Source organism: Barbus barbus, assembly GCF_936440315.1.
Source record: "Barbus barbus genome assembly, chromosome: 2".
Lineage (NCBI taxonomy): Eukaryota > Metazoa > Chordata > Actinopteri > Cypriniformes > Cyprinidae > Barbus > Barbus barbus.
The window spans coordinates 7,930,858-7,943,888 of record NC_136730.1 but is presented as its reverse complement, the minus strand read 5'-3'; the positions used below and the strand labels follow the sequence as shown (position 1 = coordinate 7,943,888).

General features: G+C 38.1%; 2 protein-coding genes across 2 annotated transcripts; one reads left to right on the top strand and one right to left on the bottom strand.

Annotated features, from left to right (window-relative positions):
• Window positions 1-328: 328 nt before the first annotated feature.
• LOC306887509 (E3 ubiquitin-protein ligase RNF182) lies at window positions 329-1,689 on the bottom strand. The gene is made up of 2 exons (XM_079445288.1): window positions 1,109-1,689; window positions 329-994 (listed from the first exon to the last, which is right to left on the bottom strand). The coding sequence occupies exons 1-2, from the start codon at window positions 1,521-1,523 to the stop codon at window positions 936-938; spliced, it is 474 nt and encodes a 157-aa protein (XP_079301414.1). The 5' UTR covers window positions 1,524-1,689; the 3' UTR covers window positions 329-935.
• A 6,159-nt stretch (window positions 1,690-7,848) lies between these two features.
• LOC306882804 (uncharacterized protein) lies at window positions 7,849-8,457 on the top strand (the record flags this gene model as incomplete). Its single annotated transcript, XM_079437701.1, has 1 exon — window positions 7,849-8,457. One exon carries the CDS (start codon window positions 7,849-7,851, stop codon window positions 8,455-8,457), a length of 609 nt encoding a protein of 202 aa, XP_079293827.1.
• Window positions 8,458-13,031: the final 4,574 nt, after the last annotated feature.

The following is a 13,031-nucleotide window of genomic DNA, read 5'->3' as shown; positions in this document are numbered from 1 at the left end:
AGTGTAGGAATGGTATTGCTAAATTTAAGGCCCGAATGCTTACCTCAGACAGTATTGAAGAGACATGTTTTAAGGACTAAGACACTTGCGCTTACGTGCCACGCAAAGCTTTTTGTCACACCTGGTCCAAATTACCCTATTAATATGGGCTCACAGAAATGCTAATATTGTTGATCAGCATAATGGTGATCGCTGATGAGGTTCACCTGAATGCAATCAAAGCTAAGACCTCATACACAATCTCACATTTGTATTGGTTCTAAAAGTAATATGAAAATTTGTGACTGCCTTCGCCTATGGGGAGTTTAAAAAAGACAGTGTGCTAAACTTGTCAAAAATTATAAAAAAAACTTTATTTGGTACAAAATAGCATTATACAGTCATTCTACATTTTCTTCTTTAAACAAAAAAAGTAAAATACTTATACATATAAAATTAAGTTGTGATCATGAAAAGGCAAATATAATTAGGGATCTTTCATTTGATACAAATGTAACACTGAAAAACTCCTTATTAAACTTAATAGACTGAATAAATACAAACAATATTTCATAGAAATTTTTTCAAAATCATTAAGTTATAATAATTTAAAAAGGAGAAACTGGTTGAGTATAGTCTCCATGATTTTGTAACAGAAAAGAAACAGCACCAAAAATATACCGGCCTAAAACAAATAATATAGGCAGTGTGGTTCATAAAAAAAAAGACATGTTTTTGTTGCTGTGTTTCTCTGGAACAACCCTACATTTTTGTTATGGTGACAAGTCACACCCAACAACAAACAGTCCTCTTGTGCTTCCCACGTGCTGACATTCCACAGCTTCAGCACGAACGTAGAGGATTCTTAAATGATTACATCTGCTCCCTTAAGTCGTGTGTGGTTACATCTTTTGGGGTTCAGATTACTGACACTCAACAACTTGAAATCTTGTCTTTCACATCATGTAGCAGGACATCATTGCCAGGTCCTTCAAGTCTTCATCAGTCATACGATCTGAAAACACAAATGACACGTTAATTATGCTCGTTCTTAGTTAAGGACTCAATTCATGTAGCAATTAAAGCCATTCAAACGCACATGCCAGCAGACAAGAGGTGAAATACTCACTTGTCCGTACATCCCCGGTGACTTTCTTGCACAGGCGACTTAAGCATTTCAGCAGGCGTCCTTTCCGCGATCTTGGCGGGGGAGAAAGTTCCTCTTTTGGTGGGATGACCCCGTCCCGTTTGGGCTCCTCGGTGTCTTCGTCGTCCTCCGCACATTCCTCCGCGCAGCCCGCGGTTACAAGCCGCTGAAAAATGTCCTCGTCTACCGGCAGGGTCTCTTGGATTCTCGCCTCCGCCAGCGGCGTGGAGTGACGGCACAGCGGACACATTATCCGGGACTCGGGGCTCTCCGCGGACCGCCAGAGCGTCACCAGGCAGCTTTCGCAAAACGTGTGTTTGCAGCACAGCTGTCGAGGACACCGCCGACCGAGGTTGTAAGTTCTGTAGCAGATTCCACACTCCGTTTCTGGAAACATGTTGTCCTGTTGTTTATTTGTTTCTCTCTTGTTGCGAACTCTTGAAGTGGTTAGTTGTAAAGTGCCGGTGGTTCATGCTTATATAGTTGGTGAAGGCGGATAAGAGGGCGGTTTCCTTTCGCCTTTGGCAACAGGACCAGCATTTTTAAACAAGTGATGTCATCGTCTGTAAACACAGTGACGTCATGCATGACTAAACAGCACCAGAAGTTAAATCATACCGGCCTACGTGTCTATACTCTAGTGTAGAGTGGGGGAAAACACCCCCCTTAAGGATTGTGCTTTTTTTTTTAAAAAATGTGAAACAAAAGTTAAATATGTTCAGAAAAGTTATTGTTATAATTATAAACCAAGTATGAAAAATGTCCAGAGTTTTCATGTTATTAGATTTTTATTAAAAATTTAATTTGTGCCAAGGGTGGAGTAAAAAAAAAAAATTGTCATTCTGAAAATATAATTATGTTTTTGTTAAATAACACCTACTTGCTATCTACAGGCCCAACTGTTCTCATATATAACTGTGATGTTCTACAAAACAACAAGCTTTAAAACAGTTTTTCTTACTGCTGAAAATTATATAATTTACTGTGAAATCTCTTTTCTCTCCAGTACATCACCAGTCTAAGCTTCATGGTGAAAACTTCTACATCACTCTCCTCAACATAGTCCATTAATTATTAATTGTGGTTATTTTGGGAAAAACAGTGGGGGGGGAGGCCCCCCCCCCCCTACTTTTTTTTTTTTTTTTTTTTTTAAGGTTTAACCATATTATAGATGTAGTAAACATTTGTATTACGAAAACCAAAGCCGGAATTCCCCATGCACTGATTTTGCCAAGTATTTTCGATTTCGATCAAAGGGTAAACTGAAACCTGTGCACGTGTGCATGGGTGTCATTGATCTTACTGATATGCAGGGTTATTACAGTAAATCTGTGTCAACTGAGGCCCAGTTTACTTGAATTCACCCCTGTTTTTAAAGGGGTCATGAACTGAGAAAACAAAATTCCCCTGATCTTTTGACATAGGTACTATAAGAACTCAAAACTTTCTCGTTAGTCTAAAAACAGCTTATATTGAAGCCAATCTGCCAAAATGATAGGTTGTGGAATGTGCCACTTTATGATGTAATAGTGTCACTAAACACCATCTTCGCAGAAGTAGATCAACGCCTGCTTCTACATCACTGCCTGTTTAGCCCTGCCCACCGATTCGTGCATGAAGCTTAAATAACGAGAGAGGCAAATGCAGGTCTGCACAGAACTCAAATGATAAAGATACCTCCGAAGACAACAAGATGCTGTACATCTTTGCATTGCCTTCCTTCTGATCCCAACATTAGGAAAGAGTGGATAAAGTTTATTTTTAATGAAGTTCCAGACTGCGTCAGTAAGAACTTGGTCCTTTGTTCACTTCATTTTACTGCGGATCCGTTTACAAACAAGGCACAAAACTAAAAGACGATGCTGTTACAACTATATTGGATCCGACAGTAATTTAGCAGCACACAAGTGTGAGTAACTGTTCATTACGTGGCCACCATAGCTTTGTCTGTTATTACAGATCGTTTGATATGTACTGAGTATTTATGGATTTTTAACCTAAATCTGTGAAGGATGTAGGCTGTCAAACAAACACAAGTGTTAGCCAATCATAGCATGGCGTTTAGTTCCGAGTCTACAATCCGCCACGCCTATTCAAATAGAGCAATCTGATGAGGGGTAAAAACGGAACATTAAAAAAATGTAAAAATCTTGATAACATTATAAGTGGACCTTAGAGAACAGTACTAAAAAGACAGTTCATGATGTCTTTAACAATGCAGTAAAAGTAATGAAATATTTAATAAATTCTAAGTATACAATATATTTTTTTTTTATTTCGTTTTGTTGTGTTTTAAGATTTAAGTTGACATTAAAACTTGTCAAACTCAGAATTACATCATCTTTTGTTTGTTTGTTTTTCTTGACATTTGTACAGTAAGCTTGTGAATATATTACATATTTTACAATGACCCTTTTTCTTTTTTGCCTATAGCTTACCGGAATCCATGCCTTTTTGAAGCAACGAGCGCCCCTGTTTTTCTACTGTAAGTTTGGAGGAAACAACTGTTTTATAAAAATAAACAGTGATTACTGCAAGGGAAATACAATCCACCCATGCTGTGCTGCACCTCATTAGCCAAATCCAAACAAAACCACTCTACCTCACTGTGAGATTTCCCAGAATGCACTCGCCTCCTGTTTTGTCCCTCCCCGTCATTCCCTTACTTGGTCTTGGGTGTGCACCCGGATTCTAAACTGGCTGTAGCCGGTTGTCCTTTCCTCAGAGTGCTTCCCATATTCTCTAGTATCTCTCGTAACTTTTTGAACTTTTTTCTTAAGAACACATACCTGTTTACTCTGTTATCTGATACTTTTGTGTTTAGAGCAAAGTTCAGAGTTTGTCATATATACGTATATATATATATATATATACACATACATACACACGTGTGTGTTTGTGTATACATGTAATAATAATAATAATAATAGTAATATGAATATCAATAAAATTATAATGTTGTAGAAATGCTTGACAGTATGCAATTGTTGTGTTTCTAATAAATCCTGAAAGAGGAGTCCTCATGTGTTATACATGATCAAGACGAAACAGGAGGAAGTTGAGAAATAGTCAATAATGAAAGAAAAAAAAAAGGTTGGCTGAAGATGTCGCTGCTAGCCATGTTCAACGTGCTGTTAAACACTCACTACAAAACATGACCTGTGACTGTCTACACATTCTCGTGAGTCTTAATCATTTACTTCCAGTATGCAGCGATACCAAAAGCCAGTCGGTCGTGTCCCATGGATTATGTTACAGTTGTCATTTCAGTGCCAGATACTGTGTGTCTGTGGAAAAGTAATGCATTCTATGAAATGTTTTGTCTTTTTTCTACATTTGTGGGTGTAATAATGCCCAAACTGTATTGGAACAGTATTAAGAAGTGAATTTTAAATGGCTTTCCAGACTCATAAACTTTCCTCTTTAATTTTGGCATGATGGTACCATGTTCTTTCATGCTTGAAATAGTTCAGTCAATAATCACCCTCATGATGTTCTAACTTGTGACTGACTTTTTCTGAGAAAAGAATTATAGGTCAAATAGTCAAAAAGACAGACAAAACAAACAAACAAACACTGGGACATTTTTTTTTATATCTTCTTTAGAATAAAAAAAAAAGTCATGATAGAATTTTCATTTTTGGGAGAATTTTGAAAATGTACATTTGCATAATTAATTAAATTATATTGCTTTAATCTTGACACGTGAATTTTATGGCGTGTAGTTATTTAATGATTATTGAAATACTATTCATTTTTATATTTTTGTTTTCATTTAAAATTTTAGTTAAAGTTTTAGTAATTTTGTTGTATGTTGTTTAACTTTAATTTCATTTGTTTTTATTTTTTAAATTATGTTTCATTTCTTTTGGTACTTAAAGCTAAACTAAATGAAAATGAGAAATGCAGCCTTTGTAACTAGCTGAAATTCAAGTTTTCATATTTCATTTTTTCAGTTAACGTTTATTTTATTTCGAAGTTTTAATTAACCATGTACATGAAGTTTTACATATCACTTTACTGCATCAAATTAAAAAGTCAAATTGTGTAAAAGTCCAATTTTGCCTAATTAACAAATTAAATAACTGCAGTGAGACACATCTATGAAAGCATTCTGTAGCAACAATAGCTCTTGAGCTGGTCCCTCTCCTAGTAACCAAGCCATCTCTTGATAATAAATGTCAGTGAAAGCAGCTCCCACCCCAGCCATACAAAGCATGGCATCAGGGAGCGAAGAGACAGAGGCAAGCGTACAAAAACATACACGTGCAGGGTATAAACAGACAGTGTTAAACGGTGACAGAGCTCAACAGTTTTTTTTCCCCCAAACTTCTCACCTGTGACTTTAAACTGACCTGGCATGGACCCGGCGCTCACGTTTGAAAGGGCACAGACCAATTCACCCTGAAAAAAACAGCAGAACTGGAATGGTGAGTGAATCTTTCATCCATTCATGCACTATAAACTGTGGTGCTAATAGAACACTCAGCTCTGGTTCTCTGAATGACAGCAATGATAAGCCGTCGTATGCAAATAAAACTCCCCGTACAAAGAGTTCCCAGATTTATAAATATATGTACTTGTCCTTTCTATTTCCTTGCCAGTTCTTAAATATTAAAGTGTAGATTGTTTATAGAGAGTTTCAGTGTAACTACATGCATTCTTTCTGAAAACAAGGATATCAATTGTGTAACTTGCATGACCAGATGTTAAGTGGCATATTTCAGTTACATTTTCAAATTGACAATAACATATAAATAAACAATTTTGCATATTAAGATCTGCAGTGCTTATATTTTAATAAATGTTAAAGTCCAAATTTGCAGTCTTGCAATAAATATTGTCACTAACTCTATAGAGACCTGCATTGCTAGGCAGCCCCTCCTGCGAATGATGGTTGCTTTGACTATGCCCACTCGAGAGTTGGATTGAAACTGCAACACTAATAAGAAAACAAACAGCAGGCTTTATTAGAAGTAAAGAGTCTTAATAAACCCTGCTGTATTTGGCCCTTTTTTGTATGTGCAGTTATCATAAATGTGTACATATTTCTTGCTCAATGAAGGAAAATTGTAAATGCAAAGCTTTTGAGACTAAAAACATGAGCAGATGAAAGCCAAATCTGATGAAATCATCATAACATGGTGTTATTTACAAGCCAAAAGTGGCTCATTTTATACGCCGGTGTAGACATACATTTATTAATCATTATCACAAGATCGATGTGACTTTTCAGGGAGTTTTTGTTGATATTTTGGTGTGCTAAGACCCATTTTCTCAATTTTCGTGATTTCATACACGGGAAGTGGGAAAGTAGCTTGTGAAACTGCATGGGTCAGTTCCACTTTTAAACTAAATGAGACCTGATTAAGCAGGATCTGGCAAATACAAAGTAGTGTTTTGTCATTATATGTATGTTTTATATGCAAAATGGTTAAGGACATACAGCACTTAAATGTTGGAATTTGTGTTGAACAGTTATTTCCTTTGACATCACTTGCAAAATAAATGGATCCACTGTAGTGAATGGGTGCCGTCAGAATGAGATTTCAAACAGCTGATAAAAACATCACAAGTACTTCACATGACATGAGTTAACATCTTGTGAAGTGAAAAGTTGTGTGTTTGTAATTAAGAAATAAATTAAGACATTTTTTATCATTAAGCAGCTAAAATAAGAGTTTCTTATCCATAATACTGGTTTCTCCAGTGAAAAAGTTGTCTTGTCTGAATCAGGAGAGAAATATGCACAGATCAAGCACCTTTTACGAGAGAAAACAGTTGTAAATAAATATGCCTGTGGATTTTGACATGAGAGGAAAACAGAGGATAGTCTTCATCAAGTGTTATTATGGATTATGGACTGTATTTTGGCCAGAAGATGCTTTAAAGTGAAAACACCTTGATGGATTTGTTTATTACAAACACACAGCTTTTCACTTAAGATGATGTTAATTGGTGGACTAAAGTTATGAGGATTATTGTGATGTTTTTCTCAGCTGTTTGGACTCCCATTCTAATGGCACCCATTCACTGCAGAGGATCCATTGGTGAGCAAGTGATGTAATAACGATAACGGTGGAATAAATATTCCAAGTTTTACCATTTTTGCATATGAAGATGTATATAAAGATATTTCTCCAAATCTGTTCTGATGAAGAAACAAACTCATCTACATCTTTGAATCGGATTAGACCATTAGCATTTAGCTCAAAAATGACTAAAGCTATTTAAAGCTCGAGTCTTCTGTAGTTACATCGTGCACTAAGGCCGACGGAAAATGAAAAGTTACGATTTTCTAGGCTGATATGGCTAGGAACTATACTCTCGTTCTGGCGTATTAATCAAGGAACTTTGCTGCCGTACCATGGGTGCAGCAGGCGCAATGATATTACGCAGCGCTTTAAAGTAGTCCCCAGCTATATTATAACTAGTTACCTAGCTGGGGACTACTTTCAGGCACTGCGTAATATCAATGTGCCTGCTGCACCCATGGTACGGCAGCAAAGTTCCTTGATTATTTTACCGGTATAAAACGGTAAAACTCAACTGTTTATCTCTAGGGGAGTTGTAAAATGAGCCTATTTCCAAAAAAAGTGGAGTGTTCCTTTAAGCATGATCAACCTTTTTTTTTTCTAGGTTACTTCAGAAGAGCACGACTCTGGGAGTCCCTACTGAAGATTTAAAGCCATATTCTCTGTGGCATCTCAGTTTCCTCCATCATGTCAGAGACTCGACCAACGCCTGCACAAACTGAGGTGCCTTCAGAGTCTCTAGAGGTGGAGTGTCCAGTTTGCTATCAGGAGTACGACCAGGACTCCAAACTCCCACGCATGCTAGAATGCCTCCACGTCTTCTGCACAGAATGTCTCTGTAAAATCCAGCTCACTCCTTTGCATCCGCCCGACTCCAACAGCGCCCCCTCAATCTCCTGCCCCCTGTGCCGCCACTCCACCCCGCTACAGGGTGGTGATGCATACTCTCTTCCCTGCAACTCACGGATTCTCGCCCAACTGCCTCCTGTAGCCTTCCGTCTGCCTGCATTGGTGTCTGCCCGGCTGGCCACAGTGACCCAGCGCTTGGTGCTATCTATGGGGGAGAGGGATACCCGATTTATAATCCTGCCCACTGTTAGTCTGAGGGTGGAGCAGATGGGTGAAGGCACAGAAATGGTAAACCCACCTAGGGTGCTGCATCGAGAGATTGAGGTTCTGAGGAGACACAAGAAGACCCTGATGTGTGTTCAGGTTCTGGCTGTCATCTTCTGGATTATGTTTGTGCTGACTTGTGTGATTGGGGTTGTGTTTGGGCCAAGCCTCTTTCATAATTGAGAGATTAAGGACTTGGGTGTATCCTGTTACATTAATATATTTATTCTGTCCCTGCATTTTTTAAATGACAGCATTTAGATGGTTATAAATAGATAATTTTGATTATATGTAAAATCTACAGTTGCCCTGAAATTTGGACACTTAAAATGTATTAAAGTCATTGCAAAAGATTTTATAGTACACAAAGTTTAGGTTTTTAAATTATACAATAGATATATGGTTTAAAGTAAAGACAAAAAGTATTGTGGAACCTGGTTGACAAATGTTAGAGAAACAAGTTAATAGTTAATGTGATAAATTATATGTAATGACTTCATATTGTACATCCATTACAAATGAAACTTTTATTTACTTTTGATATTACTTGCTTAAACCAAATTAAAGAAAAACAAAGTTCTGAAAATAGCCCCACACTAGTGTCATGGAGATGATATTTGGTTTAATATTTTATTGAATTCAATACATTTCATTTAATACATTACATTGGGTTTATGTTTCCAAATACTTTATGGGCCTATTTTTCATTTTCATATTGTAGCAGTCCTACAATTATTCCAGTATTCTAAAGCATGGTATTCTCTGTTCTCAAACTTTTTGTACAATATTTTGTTTTGTATGTAAACATGAAAAATATATACAGTAGGCCTGCAGCATTCTGTTTTAGGAAAAAATGCATTGTTGTTTAATTTGAAGAATTCCTGTAGACTGCATGGGCTTTTTTCATGAAAAAGGATAATGAGGTAATGAGTCCCTCTTGTGGATGATGCACATGTATACATCTGTGAGCAGTTTTGATTGCACGTCATACAGATGTACAGTACTTTATCAATTTATCAATTCAGCTGACTGAAAACATTAATATACTATTTTTATAATTTACTATTTTTGTTAAAGTGCCCCTATTATGGGTTATGAAAGGTTCATATTTTGATTTTGGGAGTCCCCAACAACAGGTTGACATGCATGCAAGGTCAAAAAACACTTTCATTTTCTTATAATATGCATTTATTTTTTTACCTTATTTGCTCAACGACTCCCAAACGATTCGCTCAACGATTCAAAACCTATGCTCCCCCTCACCCTTTCATCTTTCCTCTGTAGTGTCATCATCCTCTCTTCCCTCACCCACTCATTTCTCATCTCTGGATGTAAATACAGCAACTGACACTTTATGATCCACTTTAAAGGGGACCTATTATGCTCCTTTTTACAAGATGTAAAATAAGTCTCTGACATTCCCAGAGTGTGTATGTGAAGTTTTAGCTCAAAATACCCAACAGATATTTTTTATAGCTTGTTAAAATTGCCACTTTTAGGGTATGAGCCCAAATGCTCTGATATTGAGTATGTTGCTTTAAATGCAAATGAGCTGGTGCTCCCAGACAAGAGGGCGGAGCTTCAAGAGCTCATCCTTCTGCATTAGCAGTGCTAGCCTTTGCAAATAAACATTCCACGATTAGTACAAGCCGGTTATCTTTACAGAAAACGTACTCCATTTCAAAGTCAGTCATCTGATTGTACTGTGCATAATACATTTGCGTTTATGAATTACACAGACGGGAGCACAGCGGGATTAAATAACAACATAGCTGGTCTTATGGTGCATGGCATGCTATCACAAACTTTATTAGACCCACTCGTGATTATGAGCTCAACAAACTCAAGCGATCGACTCACATTACTTTCATATGCAACTTTTAACTACCACATTCCTATTCACGATCATTCGTGAAGACAGCACCACTGAAAACAGACAGAGACAATGGTAGCTTTAGCATCGTTAGTTTTACAGAGTGCCAAGATGCTCTTTCAGAAGGGCAATTTGGAAAACAAACGCGTGACACTTATTTTATCTGGAGCTGACGTTCGCACAGGAAGCGTTGGTATTGATTCCTACACGTTTTGGAGACTTTACCGTTTTTTTCCCAGGACATTTCCTTAGACAATGAAACTTAAGCACAGCTTCCTCAGGCTCAGATGGAGGGAATCTATGGAGACTCCTATGTTCGTTAGTGCATCCCAAAACACATCACTTGAAAAGCCTCTTTGGCGCTGACATTGTATATCAGAAAGTAATCAGTAATGGTGGAGGCAGACCACAGCTTCTCACTCAGGGCTGTCTATAGGACAGCGTCACAAATGGGCGGGACTTTTTCCCCTCGGTGACGTGAACAGAGGGAGAATCTGAAACAGCTCATTCTGAGAGACTTTTTTTAGATTATAATAAAATGAGTTGGTGGATTTTTACCATTGTAGGCTGGTTGTTTTCACACACTGCGGCCACACAACTGTGCCCCATGTATCATCATCTTTACTGTATTTTTGCTGAGTAGTCTTTTGGGTGACTCACCAATATAATAGATGTCTCTAATACAAAAAATTAAGTAGGCTTGACCAAAATTTTTGTGGGGAGAAGGATTCATTGAAGATGGTAGTGTAGTAGTTCTTCAATAGCGAGGTCAGCATGTCTTCCTTCAAACAATCTTAACCCTTGTATGAATCCTAGCTCCTCCCAAAGCTCTAACTGTGGGATATAATTTTATACCTGAAGACAAAAGGTCTAGAAACAATACTGTGAGGACCTTCCCGCTGGAGATCCTGCAATCTACAAGACGTTCCTGAGGAATGCTGTTCCTTTGTTATTCTAATGGTATGGACCATTTGGTTCACACATTTATAGACACAGTTACATAATTGTTTTTCATGGAATGACCAACTGAACTTTAACCAATCAGGTTTCAGCAGCGGCCGTTCAACTGAGACTGCTTTGCTGTCAGTCACTGTAACCCTGCAGATAGAGAAAGCTGATTCCAAATCATCAGTTCTTATTCTGCTGGATCTATCTGCCACTTTTGACTCTGTGAATCATCAAATTCTCCTGTCTACCATCACTGGATCTGCACTCTGACTCCACTGGTTTGAATATTATCTTACAGGTAGGTCTTTCAGGTTTTCCTGGGGAGGAGAGGTATCCAAAGAACATCAACTGGCCACAGGGTTTCCTCGGGGGTCAGTTCTTGGACCCCTCCTCTTCACCATATACACTACATCACTGGGACCCATTATACAAGCACATGGTTTCTCCTACCAAATTCTACCATTGATGACACACAGCTCTATCAATCATTTCAACCAGACAATCCAATAGTAGCTGCATGGATCTCAGGCTGCCTGGCAAACATCTCGGCATGGATGAAGGAACATCACCTGTAGCTCAACCTGGCAAAGACTGAGCTTCTCGATTTCCCTGCCACTCCGACTTTACAGCATGATTTTATCATCCTGCTAGGTTCATCAAAAATTATTCTTTGGTGACCAACTGACCTTCAAGGACCATATTGTAAAGACAGCTCAATTTCTTACAGGTTTGCATTGCACAACATCAGGAGGATCAGGGCCTTCCAAACAGTGCATGCTGCACAACTTCTTGATTGAAGTGGTCTAGATTGGACTATTGCAGTGCTCTTCTGGCTGGACTTCCATCATGCGTAATCAAACCTCGACAAATGATTCAGAATGCAGCGGCACGACTGGTCTACAATGAACTCAAAAGGGCCCGCTTCACTCCTCTCTTTATCTCCCTGCACTGGGCTACTGGAATGAATGTTTGAATGTTTTAGTGAACTGATTCAAATGGAGTCACTGGGATGAACCAACAACAGGGAGCATTTCATTGGTTGGACGTACTGAACGAACAATGCCCCTTTTACTAAATGAGTCAGTTTTGAAAATGAGCGAGTCTCGGATGTTTGTAATACAATACAACATTAACAATTTGGTGAATTGGTTGAGTGAATGATTCAATAACTTGCTTAAAGGTGGGGTAAGTGATTTCTGGTAGCCAATGTTGATATTTCAAATCACTAAAACAAACACGCCCCTACCCCAAAAGGGTCTCGCCCCTATTTTGATAGCTCCGCCCCACACATGCATACACAACCCAGGCAACCATTAGCCTTTTTCACACTTCCGCATTTCTGGCTTCCGGATTGGCGCTTGCAGGGTAAAAGTATTTCCGGTGACAACAGCGGCCATACTGAACAAGAATGAATTCGAGAATTTTTACAAATTAGATCCTATGAAAATGCTTGAGCTGCTGGTACTGTATAAGCACAAACATTTCACAATTAACTGTTTGGTCAGCTCGGGTCATCACAAATACAAGTTGGTTTAATTCTAAATGGTGGTAGTTATAATTCAGTTAACGTTTGCTTTGCCATTCTGTCCGTTTGGTGCTGGCTGTGCATTATAGTCTTTGCTATGACTCTCCACGTGATTTTTTATTTTTTGCTATTATTATCATTATTAAAGTAATGTTGTGTTTTCTATTTGCTCTCCTTTGCATTAATGTGATGGAGTAAATGTACGTTGTAATGCGCCCTGGGAAATACATATTAAACAAGAGATGTCTCGGATTCATGCTTTGTTCCTATTCTGATTACGTTGTCGTGTTGAGTTTAACCTGCTGCTTCAACCGGGCTGAGAATTGTTTAATGTATTCTTGGAAAAATACATTATTGAGGGAAATGACTGAGTAAATTGAGATAATACGCTCAAATGTACCGGAGATCAAA